Source organism: Aythya fuligula, chromosome 2, assembly GCF_009819795.1.
Source record: "Aythya fuligula isolate bAytFul2 chromosome 2, bAytFul2.pri, whole genome shotgun sequence".
NCBI lineage: Eukaryota > Metazoa > Chordata > Aves > Anseriformes > Anatidae > Aythya > Aythya fuligula.
Window position 1 is genome coordinate 148,438,259 of NC_045560.1, and position 21,403 is coordinate 148,459,661.

Below are 21,403 nucleotides of genomic sequence, written 5' to 3' on the forward strand. Positions count from 1 at the left end.
GTTAAAGTGCTAACTCTGTGGAGCTGAACCTATTTAAACTTAGGCTGAAGGCGGCTACCCTTAAGACACGCTTTTTAAGAATTCCCTATTTTAACTGCACCTCGTATCGTGGTCCGAGCTGAGCATAATCTCGTAGCTTATCCTTATCAAGGCGAGTAGGCACTTCAATAATATCGTGAGTCTGAAGCTTTATAATTTTGAGAAGAGAAGTAAACATGCTTTCTGGAATTATCTGTAGAACCTTTGTAAAAAGAGAGATGAGACAAACACAGTCAGAACATTCTCCAAATAAAAAAATCGTCAACTGAGGAAAGGTAATTATGGAATGAGGCAATTATGTCTCTTCAAATGCCTACCTTTCTTACATAGGAAACCAACTCGCCAGAATAATACTGTGATACACTGAGAAGATCAGGACTGTTGGCTTGATTGATACGAAGAAGTGGCAGGTCAAGAGCAGAAGCAAGCTAGAAACAAAGTTAACATTTTAACTTCACCTTTGCTTTCCTAATATAAATTAAATGCCTAAATTTTCTTCCTCAGGCTCTTAAACTATACCTTGAAGTACTACATTCTTCCTAAACACCAGTGTTACAACATCAGATTTGCCAATAAAAAAAGTAAAATATATACATTTTTGCTAAAATATCAGAAAAGTTCAACAGTCTATAATGCTACATTCCCTGCATTCATTTTCCCTAATCTTATCAGTTATGTGAGGTATTTTCTTTCTGTAATTTTACCGTTCCTTCTCCATGCTACTTCCTATTCATGTTTCTATAGAAAATATTTTCATCTGATGCCAAATCTTCACCATGACAGAAAAAGAGCATAGCCACCCTATCTTTTGTAATTCCTTCAGTCTCTCCTGATACATATGCAGAGAATTCACCCTTTGGATATGATCTCTCCAGTAAGTAACTGTAATGAGTAGAGCCTGAATGATGAGACTAATTTGTCTAATGGTGGCAATGTCACTGGTTGTATAGACAAACATACATAACTGGATTTTATTTTCTTTAAAACTAACCTTGAGCTAATGTAATAATTTAATTCTAAAATAGCTGGATATAGAAAACATTGGTAAAAAAAGATTTTAATCACTTGTGACTTCACAGCCTCAAGGTCTATTTAACAAATGCTCTGGTTAGCAAGTATTAAAGTACCTTCATTTTCTTTCTTACTTACCTTTAGAAAAGTAGCTCTGAGTTTAGTTACCATAGATGGACTGACTCTTATGCTTTCCTGCATAATAGATGTAAAGCTGGGGTAAGAAACAAAGAAAATGAATCAGCTCTTTCCCCTGAAACGTATTGTCAGCTCTTAATTCATATGTAACTAGCAGCAGCGTGATCCAGAAATGGCACAGGAGATCTGTGAAACTTTACAAAAGGGGAATTTTGGTCTGAAGAGACTGACTAGAAAAAAACTCTATGATAAAGGGGGAGATGGGGCAAAAGAAGGCGGCATCAGTAACAGCCAAACAAACGGAGTAGCAGCTTAGCAAAATCACACCATAGAAAAAGAAGTTCTGTAACATTTTTGTCTGGTTTTGGTTGAAACGAGAACTGGTATCTTGGAGAACACTTGACTATACTAAAGGGTAGAGATAGAAACTTAACAAAATTGTTTTAGTTGGAACAGGGTATAAACTAAAAAGTTATGGTATTACTTAGCCTGCAGCTAACAACATGCCAAGAATGGCTGTTAATTCTTATTCAAGTTGGTTAGAGCAAAATACTCTCAACAACTCATAGAATACTTCCAGTTGGAAGTGTCCTACAAAGGTTATCAAGTCCAACAGTGTTATAAAAAACGTTTACTCATGTTAATTCCTAAAAGTTTCACTAACGATGACTTAGAAGAAAGACCTCTTGCTAGGATACCTGTCAATTAATTGCCACGCGTAAGAAAGATCACCAACTATCTGCATGGTGATCAAGACCTCTTCTTTAATGTTGATAGTTCGGATCATCTGATGAAGAAATCTGCGGGTGTCAGCCAGAAACTGGCAAACTTGCAGATTATTTTCCAGCTGGTGAAACTCTTGGACCTGTATTTAAAAACAAAACCAAACAAAAAATTCCCCTTTTTGTCCATTCATCTTTAAAGACGACAACATTAATAAAATCAATAAACTGATCTCTCTCTTCAGGACTATGATACAGTAAAACACTTAACAAATCCTGGCCTACTATTTTTATTCTGCTTTCCAAATTATCCTCTCTAGCTTCAAATGAATTTATTTTCAGAATTTTTAATAAAATAGTATGTAATGTTGACAAAAAATGTTTACTATTGAACTCATTTCTCTGGAAAATCTTACTAATCATCAGTTGTATGTGGCATGGTTTTTCATACAGTATTCCTTATTTTACAATGATGAGGTCTACAGGCAAGTCCTGATGACTGTATATGCAAGACTGTGAGGATCCACAGATTTAACCTATAGTTAAAATGAAGATTTGTCTTGTAATTCATCACTTGTCTCAAGATTTCTTTGCCATACCTCTTCCAATGCCTGTATGAGCTGCACAGTTTTTCTGCCTGCTGCAGTGGAATCATCGTAGTTGAGAGACATGATTTGCTTGGAGATTTCTCTGAACCATGCCTGAAGATTTTCTATGTAAGAACAAGAAAAATTTTATTAAATCTTTGCAAGTGCAGTAAACCATAAAGACACCAGGAATGTGCTAGACAATAAGAAGAACAAAAATATTCAACACTATACATACAGGGCATTATTTACAATGTTTTCATTTTACTTCTACAATTCTAGCCTTTCCAGACATAGACTCTTAAAGGAGCAAATGCTTAGGTAAGTGTCACACGGAACATTAAAAAAAAACAATTATCAAAACAAATTGGCACAATAAAACCTATACAAAGAAGATAAAACCTTTTAAATTATGAATTTGTGTTTTATAAATGGTTTTACAACGGTAATTGTGTTGGCAGCTGCAATTTCTGTGTTTTAGCTGGAAGTTTGCTGACATCAAGATGATAGAGAGAAAGAATTCAGTAAGGTAATTCTGCTTTTATATGGAAGAAAGTGATAAAATTGTCTTCATTCTAAATTTAGTTCCACAATAGCTATCACTAATACTGCCCTTACACTGACATGTGGTGTTTGTGATCAAATGAGACAGTGATCTAAAATTCTCATTCTTACATCAACTAAGGGAAAAAAAAAAAAAAAAAAGGTTTCAAAAAACAGAGCAAGAAATTTGGAAATACAAATTCATGCTTTTAAGTCATTTCATTGGAGAATCTCAAAGATTCGGTGCAGAATAGAAGTAAACAAAGCTTTGAAAAAAATGCTGATAGAACAAATGCAGTTCATGACCAGGAAAAGAATGAAAGGAGACCTTAAAGCAACCCCATATTTAACAGATATGATTTTCCCACTCCTTTGAATATAGAACACAGTAACACTGACTCTGTAACTCTGTTACACATGGAAAAGTGAAATGGCATTTTGTTACCTTACCTAACATCTCTACACAAATCAGTAAGAGAAAAATAATTTAAAATATAGCCATCTAAATATTAGGAATCTAAACACGGCTTACATATAGAACATATGGAAGACAGCCTGTAAGAAATGTCTGTGTCAGCTGAAGGACATGAATTTTTTTTTATTATCATCAGTATTAGCCTCATGAATTTTCTTTCAGTATTCATTTAGAAGTAAAAAAAGAAAAATATTTTTTTCCCATCACTTTAATTTTTATTAATTACCATTTTTCTCTACTCTTGTAAGAGGTTTAACTCCTGAGAAGACATCAGCGAGTTCAGTCATCCTTTCAGATCCCTCTTTTTTATAGTTCTCCCATTTTGTTTGTTTTTCTGACAGCATCTGTTTGAACATCTATTGAAAACAAAGCATTTGGTAAATGAAACTGTCAAGAAGGCAAACTACAATAAATGAAATGAAATACCGAAAACAGATGGAACTGACTTACAGGGAGTACTAAATAACTTCAAGACCTCACCAGAACATGAAATACAAAATTTAAAGCATTGAGAAATACAGCCAGTGGGATGTACATATGATGATATAAATTAACTGAATTTAAAAAATATATACGACAGATATTGTTGGCATTTAGACAGTTATAGAAATATCCAGTGACTTTTTTAGCTTAGAGATGCTAGAAGACTGATCTAATTTTGAGTTATACTTTGCATAGTCATCTCAGCCTATACACAGAAACTCAATTAAAAGAGAATATAATTGAAGTTAAGCATGCTTGTATGTATTTTACCAGATTAGTAGCACAGAATTAATTGGGAGTGTTTTTTACAGACGGCATAAATTTATATATAGATGTAAGAGTTTTCCTAGCAGCTTATCCTCAACATACAAGGGCTTTCTTCTTTGTTTTAAAGAAAGCCTGGAAAAGGGAAGTATGGGAGGATAAAAAGTTGTGCAGCATTTTCAACACATTTGAGCTTGCTGATTATCATGATATTCAGGCAAAATCAAGTCTTCATCTCTGCTCTGCTGTTCAGGGTAAAACACTGAAGAAAGCAGCAGCACGTTACCTCTTTCAAAATGAATTCAAATTGAGCTGTATCCAGAAGAAGCTGGAAAAGGATCCTGGGATTGTACCTTGAGTCTGTTAGAATTTGATCCTTTATCTGGCGGAGTCGTTTATTATTCGGATCGCAAGCTGAAAATGGAAGGACAACATTTCTCCACTGTTACAGAATTTGGCCAAGCATTTAAATCTTTGTAAATAGACTCTTTAATAGGTTAATAGCAAAAACATTTTGTTCTGATATGTCAGTCCCCACTTGTTCTTCATTTACATGGTATCACTGCCCTTCCTTAGAAGAGGGAATAATTAAGGTTTCTGGGGTGCTTAAGCTTCATTAAAATTCTTCTGCGAGCTTCTGCAAACTAAGCGTGAATTTAGTACTCCTGTCTGAGAAGCCCAGAGATCAGCATTTCTGAGACTGTTACAGAGAACATGTGGAGGTACAACAGAAGATTTCACATACCAAGAAGTCACAAAGACAGCACAGGCATTCAACCAAGGCTATGCCTAAGCAAGTAAGTTCGCAGATCCAAACTCATGTCAGAGACATTATTCAACATTCACTGAGATATTAAAAAGCTGGCTATGGCTTTCATTTTAGTGATACATACAATTCTCACAATGATGCTTCAAGTGATAAGGCACAAGAAGATAACACTCCCAGACTTTTTCTGCAGAATATTATTCAACAGGATCATGACTTCTCAAAGGTTGTTTTTATACCTGTACATGGTTTGCAAGATTTAAGGAAATGCATGTGTGTACATTTCAGCCAAAGATTTTAGGAGACTGTTAACAAAAGAAGAGCTCAACAAACCACTGAAAACAGTAAATTAAATTCTGCTGACTTCAACAGTAGCACACAGTGAACTTCTTTCAGGACCTAAGACGAAGCACCAGTAGAGCACGACTGACAACTCTGGAATAAAAATCTGGCACGAAGTCTTACCTGTGTCTGCAGTGTGAAGCATCAACCAGCGAATTGTCACGTTGCAGTCTCGTAGGCAATTCAGCAGCTTGGGAATATTGTCCAGCACCAGCTCTTCCCTTAGACAGCCCTCTTTGAGGAACTGCTGCACCTGAGTGTGCACCCGCTCAGTGACCGCAGCGTACCTGCTTGCCTTAGAATACACAATGCTTGTGTCAGTACAATCCTTGCCTCAAAAGGAACGCGTCATGTAAAATACAGCTGGGGCTTCTAAAAATTTAAGTGGTATCAGATCAGGAAAGTGATATAAAAAAATCACTATCATTTCTAGTAGGCGACATCATCAACTGCAGCTATGTGACAATGAATGCAAAGTGTATTTCAGGATCTTTGCTCTACAAAGGAATGCTTCAAAAATGCAGACTTGTGAACTTCCTATATATTCACTTACATACTTGCTAGAAATCATTCCTAAACATGGTGATAAGAAAGAAGACAAAAACTACTTGAAAATGGGATATACTTGTCATGAATTAAGTGCCAGTTCTACTTAGCAAACTCTTTCCCTGAAGACTAACAAGAAATGTCCGCTCATATTCCCTACGTTTAGAAGACAACGTATAACATGGTTCTTCTCATCAGACACTTCTGCGTGGTGTTCTTTTCTGAACACTTTGTTCAAACCCTAAGGAGGCATTTAAACAATCATAAATCCAGCAAAATCCCCCAATTATTGTCTGGTTTTACAAACAGGCCAGTATTATTCACTGTTTTTTAGGCACAGAAAAATAATTTCACATAAAAACCCAGCAACTACATTGCAACGTTAAGGTATCATTCTTTTAAATCAGGTGGGTTTTCCAGATTATTGTTTGAGGCACAATGCACAACTATTTGGCTGAGTACCACGTTATCAAAATGAATGTATAACTTCTAAAATTTTTACCTATGGAAGACCAAACACCATAGTCAGCTTAAGATATGCCATACTGAACAAGATGGTGTTGAGCGCCAGCATCTATTTTGTCAAGTTGTGACCCAGGAACTTTTAGGGAAAAGGGAATCTTCTAGCCTCTTTTTCCACAAGAGGAAGGGAAACAAGCAATGATGGGCGTACAAGATTTTGAGATCTTGAAGTATATTTAACTCCGTTTTATACAGAAGTTATATTCCCAAAGTATTGTACTAGAATACAATTCAAACAATTGTAGACAAGAGAAGAAAAATATAGATATTAGAGATAGCCACACTGCCTGAAACCTTGCTAAAAATACTGAATGCTGTCTTACATACCTGCTCTTTGACATTTGAAATATCCAGAGTGTAGTTGAGGGCGGTTTTAGCAGCTTTGTAGGGCTCCCATGCTTCTGCTAGATTTACAGTGATTCCCATGTAAATACTGATAACCTAAGCAGAAAACAAGCAGCTGTGTTTACAATTTTATTTAGAAGACATGCTTTTCATTTAGCAACATGAGTAGGGAGTGATATGTTGTAGGTATGAATAGGAGATAACTGTATTTCGTTTTATTTCTTCCTACCCTGGAGCAAAGAATACAGATATCAAAAAATATAGTTAATTAGTTAATTGAAGCTTAGTTCTGAAAACAAGCTGACAGCTTTTTCAGTCACTGTGTCTGATCCTCTGTCTCTCTTCCGCACTCCTACCCAAGAATTTATGACTTCCTTTTCATTTCTGAATTTCCATGTTCCTGTGCACAAAACTGACAAAAGCAAGACTGACTGGGGAACTGACTATGACAGAGGGAAAAAAAAAAAAACAAAAACTACATCTAAATTAATCCTACTCTAAGAATGCCCAAAGTGCCAAACAGAAATGTATCGTGTCTTCCATTGCAAACACAAACAGAAGGAAGCTAAGATTCCACACTGATTTTCAAGGAACAAAGAGGAACTGTTTTCAGACCCCCAGACCAAGTTTAAATGTGATTAAAAATTGAATTGTGGTCGGCTTGCAAGTGTTTGTAAGATGCATGATTAAAAATGGAAGTCTTGGGTGACTGACAGATGAAGAATATACAGAGCTTTGGCATTATCAGCTTCATCACACTATCGCTCTAACTGGAGCAAAAAATATTGGTCCATCCTGGAGTGATCACATCTAGGTCACTGTCAACCACTGACCTTTTTGTAAAATGTCAAAAAAGAAGCCTGAAGAGGTAAATGAGATGCTGGTCTGCTGATGAGAAGATCCTTCTAATACTGCTGAGATAAAGCTCAGTGTTTCTTGCCGTCAGTTCCTTAAAAGGCTACAGTTCCACTGCTAAGACTGATTTGAAACGCTTCTGTATGATGCGGGTAACTCATCCATATCTGATCACAAGACAGGCGTTGTATTGAAGTAACAGTCTGTACAATGAAGTCAAGTGAATAAAAATGCTGGCATACTCAAAAATTTGAGTTCTCATCCCTAATATAAGCTTAAAGTTTTTCAGGAAAAAAGGGGGAAAAAAAACCTGATGAGTTGTAATGAGCTTATAGTAAAATAGGCAGCTACTGCAGTTTCTTCACTCCTTTTTTCACTGTTCTATTAATGGTACAGAGGAATAAAATTTAAAACCAATGGATACACATAAATTTCTATTTTTTTTGTGAAGTCTGATTCCCTTTGATATAAACTACCCAGAGACTATACTGTTACACGCCAGCCTACTTCAGTAGCATTTTTGTCCAGATTAGGGCTTCTGGTTGGAGATCCTAAATCTTAGCACTGAGATGCACAGAAATGCCCTTTGGATCACTGCATCTTACCAGTCTATAGAATTGCACAGTGACAGGCTTTGATTCTAAGTTATTTGGACAATGGCACGGAATGTGTCCTCAAACTAGTTTTCAAACAACATGTGTGTGTGGGCGATTTGTTGGAGAGCAGGACTGCCATCCAGAGAGGCCTCTACAAATCAGTAGAATTCACCAGCAAAACCAGAGGAAGTTCAATAATGTTAAACACAAAGTCCTGTAGCTGGGGACAAAGCCAAATTCTTGCAACAGCACAGTCTGGGAACTGCCTGCTTGCCTAAGAATTCTCTAGAAAAGGACATATGTGTCCTGGTGGACAAACTGCACAGGAATCAGACACACAGCCTTACGACAATGAAGACTCATCATACACTAGACTATGCCAGCCAGACTGTGGCCAGCAGATTGAGGGAAGTGACTATTCCTTTTAGTCAGACCTCGTGAGGTTCCATTTAGAGTAACGTGTCTATGTTTAGGCTCCTTGGTACAAGACAGACATGGACAAAGGGGAGTGAATGGAAGGCTACTAGGATGGGACTCACAATGGAAGTAGAGTCTGAGGGAGCTGGCTTTGCTTATGCTAGAGAAAAAAAAAAAAAAAAAAAGGCTAAGGGAACTGATAGCAGCCTTCCACTATCTAAAAGAAGTTTGGGGATACAACAGAACCAGGCTCATCTCAGAGGTGCACAGTGAAAAGTCAAGAGGTAACAGTCATGAGCTACAAGGGAAATTCCAGTTGGACAGATGGAAGAAATTCCTCACCATGAGTGACTAAACTAGCTACAGGAGCCCCGAGGCTTTAGAATCTTAATTTTAGATATGTTGAAAATTCTACTGGACGAGACAGGAGCAACCTGATTTAACTCTAAAGCCAGCCCTGCTTTAAGGAGGTTGGACTAGAAGAAGCCTAAATGCACCTTCCAGCTGATGTTTTTTTTTTTTAACGATTGACTTTACCTTTGTGGTATCAGAATGTAGTTGAGTTAAGCATTTGAGTTAAGCATCTTCAACCTTGAGAAGGCTGAGAGGGGATCTTATCAATGTTTACAAACCTTAAGTGTGGGAGACAGAGGGATTTGACCAACCTCTTTTCAGTGGTTTGTGGTGATAGGACAAGGAGCAATGTCCACAAAATGGAGCCCAAGAAGTTCCACACCAACATGCGAAAGAAATTCATGGTGAGGGTGATGGAGCACTGAGACAGGCTGCCCAGAGAGGTTGTGGAGTCTCCTTCTCTGGAGATATTCAAGGCCCATCTAGATGCCTACCTGGGCAGCCTGCTCTAGGGAACCTGCTTTGGCAGGGGCGTTGGACCCGATGTTCTCTTGAGGTTCTTTCCAACCCCTACAATTCTGTGATTTACAGTGATAATTCTTATTTTCAAAGGATAGCTTTCTGTGCTTACCCAGATTTGACTCAGACTGGTTCATTCTGAGCCAAGTAAAACTTCACCAGAAAATAATAAGATTCTTTTAGAACATTTTTTCTGCAATGCATGCTGTAAAAATTAAGCGTATTATTTCTGTAACATAAAATCCACAGAATAGCTTTAAAACAAAATTAATTTTTACCCAATTATCTGGAAAGTATTTGTCCACTATCTCTCTCATTTTTGCTTGCTGTGTGTGAAGAATAGAAGGGTCAAAGTACAGAATCACATAGAGCATAGCAGCCTGAGTAGCCAGGGCAGTGCTGCGGTGTTCTGGTAAAGGATATGCAGAAACCTAGGGAAAGGGAGCAAAATAAAACAAGAATATAATACGCAGCAACATAAATCACTTGCAAATATCATGAGGCACATTAGAAAGCAATACGCATATTATATAGTAATACATATTAGATAATAGTAACATATAGTAATATATGTTATAATATATATATCCTACAAGATATATATATGCTCTTTGTCTCATAGTAACTTATATATAATACACATATCCTATATATATACATCATATAATATATATATGATAATTATTACATATCCTATATATATATAGGATATATGTATTATATATAGGCTACTATGAGACAAAGAGCATATGCATGTAAGTGGGACATGCTTATACATGCAGTGTATTTACCAGATATATTTTACAGGATATAAAAGTTGACTGTGTAGATATCTGCTAATTTAATAGGCTACCACAAGATATTACTGTGCCGTACATGAATCAAAGAAGGGACGAACAAAAGAGCTTAAGATTATATGAAAGGAACAGAGATAGAAATAAATATTACATAAGGACTGGGGATGCTGTAGTTCATTTCACATAAAAACAAAAATTAATTTAATGAAAGCAAGAGTAATTTAATAAAAGAGGCAATTAGAATGATCGTAATTTAATTATTCACGAATTCCGTCTATCAGCAAGACCAAAAAGATTCATATTATCAATGATGATAATTTGAATTATCAAAAATGAAATTTCTGCAGTACAGTACCCGATGAGGCATTTTTCTCCTTTGAACATTAGTATGTCTGTCCACAGTCTGAAAGCATTTTCAGTAAGGTCCCTACTTTTATATTACTACTCCTACCTACAGACTTAAGCCTTTGCTCGTTTCTTCTATCTTTTATTAATCTTCAAACACTGTTTTTCTGGCATCTACATCCTGTTTCAGTCATCCAGGATTCACTAAATGTGTGCTAAAAGTTACAGATAAAAGGTTGTCCACGCTACAGACCAAATTCTGCTCAAAAGCAAATGTTTTTTTAAAGCTCTCTCAAAGGAGTCATATTAGAGGAGACAGACATTGTTCATACTTTGCTTCTTTTGTTTTGTTTTTCCCTTTATTAAATCAATTATCATAGTTAAGAACTGTGACATAAGGGTTTCTTTTTAATCAAGCTGTCTACTAAGGGATGATAAATCTCTTTGCTGTTATTTTAGTTAGTTACTACAATCTCTGAGGGGATTAGTTATTAGGAGTGACCAATCATTTAAGATTTAAAGACATTAAAGAAAAAGGGTGGGTTCTTTTTTGTTTGTTTGTTTGCTTCTTTTTTTACTGTGAGGTTAGTCAAACACTGGAATGGATTTTCTAGAGAAGTTCTGCGTTCTCCAACCTCTGCAGATATTCAAAGCCCAAGTGGACGTGGTCCCAGGCAATCTGCCAGAGTTGACCCTGCTTGAGCCAGGAGCTCAGACTACATGATTGCAAAAAGTCCTTTCCAACCTCCACAATTTGGTGATTATGTATTTTCTTCTGTGCTTCATTGTTGAGTAGCTTACTTGAGAAATCATCTGCTAGTCTTTTTAGATCTCTCTTTTATCTCACAGTAACTTACCTGATTATAAATATCGTCTGACCGCAGGCGGCCAATAACCATGCTGATGAATGTTTCGCTGATGGGTACCCTGCTGAAGTAGCTCTCAGGGTAGTTTGGAGGTCTTTTAGCTCCAGGTTGGCTCGAGTACCCAGTGCTTCGAAGCAATTTACAGATATCATCTAAGTTGGAATCAGCAGAGGATCGGGCTGCACTGTTTTACAGAAGGAAGGAACAAAAATTGAGCTCTATGACCTAGTTATTTCCTCCTTTCTCTTCCCTTGTAATCATGACCTTCCTCTAAGAAAGCAATCAGATATTAAGGTCTGGGATGTTTTTGGATGTTTATCCCATGAATACAGTTTTCACCATAATAGGAGGACACTGATACATATCCACACTGAAATCCCAGATAAACATACAAAGCACTAACAGAAAAATGAACTTTATTTAGGGACAAAAAATAGCTTTGTATTCAGAGGAACAGTTTTGTTCTGTTTCTTCCACCTGCCTTTTACGAATTCTGCTTGTTGCTCCATTTCTGCATTCAATGTAGTCAAAGCAGCACAGGCAAAGGATGCTCCCTTTCACTTTTTGAGACCCTACCTGTCCTATAGCAAAGCTGTCAGCCTTCCTAGGAAATCCCATTTTATTTTGTTTTTCCTTTTATGAATTCAGTTATCATAGTTAAGAACTGTGACATTAGTGTTTGGCGTGCCATAAAAAACACAAGTTCCACTTGCCTAGCACTGTAACTACAAGAAGCTTGACTTGCATCTGCCATCTGGATAAAAATGACTTTTCACCAAGATTCGCTCACTTATCTATGACATCTTCACAGCTGACATTTGCAATGCTAAAGCTTTAGCTGAAAGCTTATTTGTCAGTGGACTTCAAATCTCTATTGTGACAGCATGAAAAATTTGTTGCTGCAGTTTTACAGCCAGACCTGCAAAAACAGTGAATGCAAGGAGCCCTACTGGTATTCATAGAGCTCTGCACAATTATCAGTCTATATGTACAGTCAAACAGGTGCTGACATTTCCATCATCTTAATTCAGTAACCCAGTGAATTGAGTATACCGTGTCACATTCTTTCAGCCTTGAGTGCTTCTGAACACCAATATACCTTACCTGTATCTGTAGTAGGAAACCAACATTCTTTCTCTGACTTCTCCTTCAATTTTCTGGTCAATGACCAGTAGCATGACTCCATACAGATAGAGTGCTTCACACTGTTCGGAAACAGAAAGAACAAAGGGAAGAAACTGCATCAACACAATGTTGTAGTAACATTAAAAGACAAGCAAGTGATGATAAACTAACAGAATGGCAACTATGTAGTCAACACACTGTCAAAAATGGTAGACTGAAGATTTTCGGTCTTTGTCTTCCTCAAAATAAGCCATAGCATTACTGTGCATTTGGTGAATTTTCATTTTTGTCTAGAGTGGCACAGAACTGTTTGGTACCTTGTTTAATATTACAAAATTATTGAATACTTACTAGAAGTTGTTTTCCATCTTCATTAAGGAGGACGGTTTCTAATGTTTGCTGAATGTAAATTCCTTCATTGAGGTCATCTAAGTATCTAGGAATCACAACAGAGAGAGTTGGTCATTGACTGCTTTGCTCTCAAATTATGTTTCTTCATAACTCAATTGACCAAAATCCTTTGAAAGTCAAGAGAGGCGTCAGAAAATCTTTCTAGCACAAGCAGCATCAAGTTTTTCAAAGAGGACGAAATGCTAGTCTGAAATGAAAAGCTGGAACTCCTAGCTAGAGCCAACCAGCTGGCAAAATCCTCCTTTCATTTCCAGATGGTGTGTGTGAACTGTGCTGGAGGATACTCTGTACCTTACAGCTGACATCCTCTTAACCTTCAAATGGGTGGAAAACAGCCTGAGAACAAAATACTGAGAAAGAAAAGCTCCTCCCCCACTCTAGTAAAACTGTCACATTTTTAAGTTATCCCCAAAATATCCCCTGGAAATAGGTTAAATTTATCTCAACTGCAATATGGAAGGTGGAGCTCAGAACAGGGAATGTTCTTGTGGATTAACAGAGTTTCTTCTTATTAAAGGACTTCCCAGTAACACTACATATCACCCTACAATAAATCTTTTCAGATAAAATCAGCAACAAAAAAAACTTATGCTTAAGATTCTCAGGAGCTTTTTCTCAGAGTGTTCCATGAACCTTTCATACTGCTTTTCCAAGTTTTGAAAACTTCAGGTAACTCAGTTGAAGAATTAAGTTCAGGAAAATAACAACAATGAAAGTTAAAGACAACGCACTCTCTGATAGATTGTTTTGCAAGACCACAAAAATTTAGGTTGACAACATGGAGTTTCCTTTTATTCAAAAATCTTCATGACAATATCAATGATAAAGGAGAAAAAATATCTCTAATTAGGAGAAAAAATATCTCTAATTAACAGGTTGAATGTTTTCAAGTAATGTATTAAGCTGGTAAGCAACAGTAGGAATAAACTGGTGAGACCATACCTTGAATATTGTGTTCAGTTTTGGGTCCCTCACTACAAGAAGGATATTGAGGTACTCAAGTGTGTGCAGAGAAGAGCAGGGAAGGTACCAGAAAACAAGAGTTATGAGGAGCAGCTGAGAAAATTGGAGTTGTTTAGTCTGGAGAAAAGGAGGCTGAGGGAAGACCTCATCAATCTCTATAACTACCTGAAAGGAGGTTGCAGCAAGGAGGGTGGCAGCCTTTTATCTAGTGACAAGTTATAGGATGCAAGGAAACAAACTCAAGTTGTGCCAAGGGAGGTTTAGATTAGACATGAGGAAGATTTTCTACGTGGAGGGGGTGGTCAAGCATTGGAAAAGGCGCCCAGGGAAGTGGCGGTGTCTCCATTCCTAAGGTATTTAAGAAACACGTTGATGTGGCACTAAGGGATATGGCTTAGTGATGGGACTCAGTAGATCATGCTGATGGTTAAACCTGTAGATCCTGAAGGTCTTTTCCAATCAAGAGGATTCTATGATTCTAAACATTAATGCTTACTCCAATAATCCAGGCTCCCAAGTGCACATCATTACATTTAAACAGTGAGCAAACTGGGTCTCTGAAGAAAAAGCTTACCATCATTAAGACTCAACAGTACTCCAGTCAGAAACTCTACATGTATATATATATATATAAAATATACTATACCTGTTCAAATCTACAATGTATTTATGTACACTCTGAAAAGCTAGATAAAATCTTGTCAAAATTTCTATGTTGTTTTCACGAAATTCTTCATCTAAGTCAAGTAACTCAGGTTTGGCTTCCAGTTTGCCTTCACATGCCTCAGGCCCCTAAGAAAAGACATTCACGTTTAGAGACAGCATTTGACTGTGTTCATGACACTTACAATTAGATTTATACTTTGTTACACTTTTATTTTAAGTATGATTTCTCTTACTTAACCAATAGAAAAGAATAGTTAACACTTTGGGTAAAACTTTGACGCATCTGAAGTTGCTGTGGGGTTCACAATGGACTTTCTGTAGTACTATCCATCTCCCTGCTGGAATTTCTTCCTTTACACATTTGATCTGATTGATTTCTCAGCCAGATTACATAGCATTGAGGCTTCACAAACAGTTGTGAGCTTAGTACTTTCTTATGCATTTGAACTGCTTGAAAGCATTAGACTTATCGGAGAGTTTTTACAGATTGGATCTAGCTCAGCAACAGTTCCTGAAATTAATGCAAAAACTGTCACTATGAACCATGTGAAAAAAGGGTAAGGGTGACAAGCCTGACCTTCTGAAAACAAGGCCACAAACTTTTCTTTCTAACTATTTAGCATGGTAAATGTTTCTTATAATCTCTGTTTGGTCTCATCACTAAGATCTAATTGAAAATATCACTTACGCTTAATTGAAAACATTAATATTTAATTGAAAATATTGTTGATATTCCACAGGCCACTTACCATGGCACAAGACCATGACTTCAAAGGATTCAATAAACATGAACTTGATTAAAAAAATAAATTGAGTTAAAATAAAATATCAAGCCTAATATCTGGTTGGTAATTGTTGTGTAGTTTGAAAATGGTCTTGTGTTTCACTTTTTCAAATTGCTACATAAAACAAAGGATAAAAGTAGGTTCCAAACTGCCTATGGATTTTTTCAAAATGTCAAATCTTTTCTCGTTAATTAATTTTAAGAATCATGTATATAGGAATGAAGTGTTAGCAGTGATATAATCTGTTTTTTAAGTATGTCTTTTTATGTATTTTACTGATTTTGGTGCAATCACTCCGGAACGTAGCAGCACTGCTTTGTTTCCTTAATGTTAAAATCCTTCCAGTTTCCAGGATAACTGTATTTCTTACCAATTACACCTATCCGCTTTAAAATTTTCAAGTAGTTTGAAAAAAAAAAAAAAAAAAAAAGAGACTTGTAGAGAGACTTGAAACACTTAAATCTAAAGGTATCTGGGAAATCACCTGTGCTTAGGGTTTTCAGTGCCTGAGGTTCTGAGCCAGTACTCAAAGTTGACAACTCTTACCAATTCCTCTCCACCCCTGCCATATTGCTGTATTATTAACTTTTCTTTTATTCTACAATTCAGATAAAGTCAAATTATATAGTCCCTACAGCTTCTTCTAAATCATGCTGGAGAAAGATAGAGGGAAATACATTCTACAAGAAGCTTTAAGTTTGTAAGGGAAACAGGGGCTTTTCATGTTCTCTGCTCTTTGATTTATTTGTTGATTCAGTGCACGTGACGAGTCCAGTGAATGAACAATCATGGTACTGTCAGACAGGAAAGCATGAAGCAGTTTTCACAGCTGCAAAGAATAAGCTACAGATAACCAAAGGAAGATGGGCATACTGCCCACAGTAGTGCTCCAAAGAAAAACAACCCACTGCACAGGCTCAGGACCTGCTGGTCAAAGCAAAATTTAAAGTTCCTTCAGGAAATAATAACCAAGGACTCGAGTCTTATATGATCAATACCCATCAAAATTTGCAGGCCAGATGACTCATCATACATTCTGAAAGACTGCTATTCTATGCATGCACTTAAAGTTGCCTCCACTTCTTGCCCTAAAACTCTCAGTGTGGGTGCTGGTTAAATGTATATTCTGCCTAGGGGCCTAAGCACGGCGTGCTCACCAGACTGTTTCTGCTCACTCAAATGAGTAAGATGAGGCTAAGTGTGACCAAAACTATACAAAATACAAGACAGTCCAGACATGGAACGTTAGCATGTGAGCATATCCCAATTACTATCTCAGTCAGTAGATTTCTGGTAAGCACTAAGCAAATAGCAAGTCATTGCAGTCAATTCTGAAGCATGCTGGTAATAAACAGAGCACTCAGGAATGGCTATTTTGTAGCCCTTATGCTCTACCAAGACAACACTTTAAAGTGAAGTTTAACAATAGAAGAAAAGGATTTACCTTAAAATAACTGAAATCAAATATGATATCTCCATACTTTTGTTGATCAGCCTTGTCCTTCAGCCTGAAAACACCAGGAATAAATTCTGAGAGTCTTAAGAGTTCTGCAATGATGGCATTTCCACAGGAGACAATCCGAAGAATTGCCTGACCACAGAGATTATTTTCAGCAAGAAAATCAACCATCGTGGAGCCGGAGGTGAACACGTAGCACAGGTCCTGTATTCTGTTTCAGAACGTTAGTTTTCAGGTGATTTGAAGAAGAATGAGAAAACTAGCTGCTCCATCAACAGCGCCTGTAAAAACAAAACCACACACATTCAGTGCTTCATGTTTGTATTTTTGATAGTTCAATCCATGCAGATTTTAAGCACATGCTGAAATCTTTCAGTTGAAAGATAAATGCTCTGTTTAAAGCAGCTGGTGAAGTGAAAAAAGTGCATTTAAATCATCTTTAGTATATACCCAGCCTTTGAATCAGTCACCTGTGCAACCAGGCAAGACAAGCACGGTTTCTTGGACCAGAAAATTTGAAGAGAATGGTTAAAGAATGAAACGATCACAAATATTGAAGCAATTGAGGCCAAGCAGGAGATGGTGGCAAGGAAAACAAAACACGTTAGGTGTCTATAATAGGTTAAAATACAAACAAAGTAACTGTAACGGGATTTAGCAAAACAAGGAAAACTTGTTGCAGCAAAAGGGCCAGCATTTGTGCTGCAGCCTTTTATTTACTGACATTTTTTCCTTCAAGATATGCGGCACAGCACCTTTAAAACTAAGCTTTGATTTTTTAGGAGCCTTTATGTGAGGCTTCGAGCTGACTTCAGTTTTTTAACCAAGACCTTTCCAAGCCCCTTGTGACAGCGGGGGCGCCCCTTCAGCCCCCTGACCCGACCCGGGAGCCTGCCCGTCCCGTCGTGTGGAGCCCAGCGGGGTGTAACAGGATGCAACCCCGATGGAACAGGACTGGGCTTTACATTTCATCTCCCCCACTCCTTGTCGGGCTGTAGGGTGCCTTTTTAGCCCGAATACCCCACCCAAGCCCCCCGAAACGCGCCCCCGGTGCAGCGCAGCCCCCTCAGCCCCGGGCGCTTCCCTATCCCTGTCCCTTCCCCTCAGCCCCGGGCGCTTCCCCCAGCCGCCCTGCCAGGCCCTCCCTCACCCCTCACCGCCTGGACGAGCCCCGGGGAGACCTCCTCGGAGCCAGCCCCATGCCTCAGGGCTGCCGACAGCGAGGCGAGCTCCGGCTTCTCCCCGCAAAAAACCCTCTTCCCCGCCGCGGCGGTGGCAGCACGGCGGGAGGCGGCGGCGGCCGTGCCCAGCCCTCCCATCACATGATGGCGCCGTCATGTGGAGAGGCGCCGGCTGATGAGGCGGTTCCGCCGCCTTCCCGGCCCGCCTCGCCAGCTCCTAGCACCGAGGGAAGGGTCGGTGGCCCTCGGGGACCCCTCCGAGACCCCTCCGGGACCCCTCCGGGCTGCGGCGGCTGGCTCTAGGTGAGCAGCGGGCGCTGCTGAGGGAGCCCCCCCCCCGCACGCCCCGTGCACCCTGTGAGGGGATGGAGGGGGACCGCTGCCCTCAGGGTGGGACTGGTGTAGGGCGGCCGGGCGGTCTCACATTGGGGTCGGGGGGCGAGATGAGGGGATGGAGGCATGGGGAAAGGAGCTTAATGCTTGGGGGGCTCCTCTCCACAGCGCTGTGGGAGGGGAGTAGCGGCCCCATGGGGCAGGCGGTCACCCAGGAGCCCGGGAGGTGGGCGCCTGTGGGTCCCCGCCTCGCGTGTTGGGAGGGTGAAGGGGGAGGAAGCCAGGTCGCTTGCTCAAATCTCAAAGTTATGTGGTAGAAGATGAAGTGTAATTTGAGGTTTCTGCTCTGCAGCCCTGTTTGGACCATTTGGTCGCTTATCGTGGAAAGAAACCTGCCTCGCTGCTTGCACTTGGTCGCTTTTTCAACTCTAGGTCTTGCTTGTGTCTTCCTGAGGTGAGGTGTGCTGGGGTGGGAGTTGCAAGCGGATGCACCCGCTTAAGACTTTTTCAGGCAAAAAAGGCTCAAAAGCTGTACAGGTTTACAAAACTGTACAGGTTTACAGCAGTAAAACCAGTGAGGATGTGGCTATTCCTCTGCTGGCAGCACGGACAGCTGCAAGCTGATGTTGAAGAATTCACTTAGACAATTTGAGAGGGAAATCTTTGGGATCAAAAACAATTTCTCTCTATATAAAGCTTATTTTGTTTTTTTTTATATATATATACACACATATATATATACACATATATACATATGTATGTATTTTTGTTTGAGAGAACTTACATTATTGAACTTACAAATTGAGATACAGTGGTTTATATACCAATTCAGTAGTATGACCTAATATTGTAAACAGTAACTTAAGTTTCTGTTTGGCTTGGTCAGTGCTTCCACAAATATTAAGAGAAAGAGGAAGCTGGTTTAATTTCTCACTATTGTTTTTTACAGATTCCTGTCTTTCAGTGTAAAAGTGTGAAATTCCCAAAAGAACAGCAGGCTTGCTTGATGAGTCAGATTTAGCAGGTTCACGAAGTCCATTAGGTTCTTGATGTTAACTTTGATGCTCTAAATAGGCCCAGAAGGATAAAGCTGATAACATGATTTTGTGTGACTATTTAACGGTGTATGAAATTTGGAGCACAGAGGTTCTTTACAAACAGTCTTGGTAAGATAGCAAACAGCTGCTTAAAAAAACAAAGCTAAAATAATAACAAATGCTTTAAGTTGTTCTATTAAATATATCTCGAAGAGCATCTTTTTATTTCATTTTTTTTTTAAACTTTCACAGAGTTCTGTCAGGAACTTTTTGCGTGTCTTCTGCTGTCAGTCTGACAGCATCCAGAGGTAACAATTGCTGTCTTTTGACAGGGAGAGCATGAACTGAGCTAACCGGAGCAATTGTTGAAGAGTGCTGCATCTTCTCTGGCAAGATGCTCCTTTAGAAGGGAAGGAGAGGAAGTTAGTTAATATGGAATTCAGAAATCCAAGTTGTGGCAAACGCAGAAAATCACTATGTGGTTAAAAGCTGTTGTAAGCCCATGACCTGAAAACAGTGTCATAAAAGATGGTCTTGAGTAGCCAAACACATTTTTGAAGCAGGAAAAAACCAAAAAGATATGAAAGAAAACATTAGGAGAGGAGAGACTGTGATGGCAGGTACTCAAGTCTCACAATTTGCACGATGTTAATGAGGAACATGGCAATGTTATTCATGTTAGGATGAGCATAAGATGTAGTTCTGGAATCCCAGGGTAAGTAGTAGAGGGAGAGAGGGAGATACAGCCTTAGATATGCAAACCATGGGCAAAGCTTTATCCTTTAATATTTTGCATATTTCTGTCGGATTGTGGCCTGTCAAAGGCTTTTGTTGATATACCAACTCATCCCCTTGTAATTTTGGGTACTATTTAGATAAAATTTCTACTATAAATCAATTTTGGTTATGGATTCTGTTCTCTCCCTCCTTCAATACGATCAGAGTGTAGTCCCTGAAAATCTCAGTTACTGTTTACATGGACTGATACAGTATTTCTGTCTGTCCAAGACTTACTTTAATAAACAAGTGTGTTTTTAAAGCAGAGCAGAATTTTTCTTATCTCCTGGAACTTAAAGTATAAAACTGTGCGCACTGGATCCTTGTTTCTTATAATACCTTCATGTCGTCCAAGCAAGTTATGGTAAAGCATAAAAAAGGAAGGGTAGAAGCTGAAACTTTTGAGGGGTGATCACCAACTGATATGAACACTGTGGATAGGGATGGCGTAAGCAAACCGACTTGAGGGTTACGTTAATGACAGAGGAGAAGCAGTTAATCCCAGGAAAGTTGTAGGTTGTGGGTTTGTATTGGGGAAGGTGATGGTAAAGAAGCAAACGTGATTCTCGTGTGATGCTGTTGTGTGCCAGTGGAACGTTGCTACTAACAACACAGCCTGTGACAACTTTGGGGTCAGCAGGCACCATTTGTAAGGTGGGCGTTTATTTAAAAATGATGTTAGATGATTTACTGCTGAATACATTCTTAGAGCATTTGCCCTTTCTTTATTTATATTTTTTCCCCGCTGGATAAACTGTTGAAACAGGCTTGTAGATGGTGGGGCTGAATTTGATGTGGAAGTCATATTTCTTACCAGCCTGGCTGCTAATGTGTCTAGAAAACGCAGGCAAATCTTGGGGCATGTGGGCTTTCTTCAGAGCTGAAATAGAGCAGTAATTTTCAAACTAACATTATCACTGAGTTTAAATTTCATTGTGGTTTAGCAATGGAAATGAGCAGGTGAAAATGGCAAGTTGCTTTTTGGGGTTTAGTTTTGCTTAATATTTGCTTTATGTTGAATATGAAGGCAATTGAAAACCTCTGGTGAGTTGCAGTTCCACCGACGCTTCAGAGAATCCTAGAATGACTTGGGTTGGAAGGGACCTTAAAGATCATCTGGTTCCTACCCCTGCC

General features: G+C 38.7%; 1 protein-coding gene across 2 annotated transcripts in view; it reads right to left on the reverse strand.

Annotated features, from left to right (window-relative positions):
• Positions 1-18,236, reverse strand: part of WASHC5 (WASH complex subunit 5) — a 28,824-nt gene extending 10,588 nt beyond the window's left edge. The window contains exons 1-16 of one of the 2 annotated variants that reach the window (XM_032181778.1): positions 18,099-18,236; positions 16,927-17,222; positions 14,678-14,823; positions 13,009-13,093; positions 12,637-12,737; positions 11,524-11,716; positions 9,803-9,955; positions 6,766-6,879; positions 5,494-5,665; positions 4,549-4,676; positions 3,742-3,871; positions 2,510-2,622; positions 1,887-2,053; positions 1,189-1,264; positions 357-467; positions 101-241 (exon numbers count right to left, since the gene is read on the reverse strand). In XM_032181778.1, coding sequence (XP_032037669.1) covers positions 101-241; positions 357-467; positions 1,189-1,264; positions 1,887-2,053; positions 2,510-2,622; positions 3,742-3,871; positions 4,549-4,676; positions 5,494-5,665; positions 6,766-6,879; positions 9,803-9,955; positions 11,524-11,716; positions 12,637-12,737; positions 13,009-13,093; positions 14,678-14,823; positions 16,927-17,112 — 2,016 coding nt within the window. In that variant the 5' untranslated portion in view covers positions 17,113-17,222; positions 18,099-18,236. Of the gene's footprint in view, positions 1-100; positions 242-356; positions 468-1,188; positions 1,265-1,886; positions 2,054-2,509; positions 2,623-3,741; positions 3,872-4,548; positions 4,677-5,493; positions 5,666-6,765; positions 6,880-9,802; positions 9,956-11,523; positions 11,717-12,636; positions 12,738-13,008; positions 13,094-14,677; positions 14,824-16,926; positions 17,223-18,091 lie in introns of both variants that reach the window. The other variant, XM_032181776.1, reaches the window with a different exon arrangement.
• Between the last annotated feature and the right edge of the window lie 3,167 nt (positions 18,237-21,403).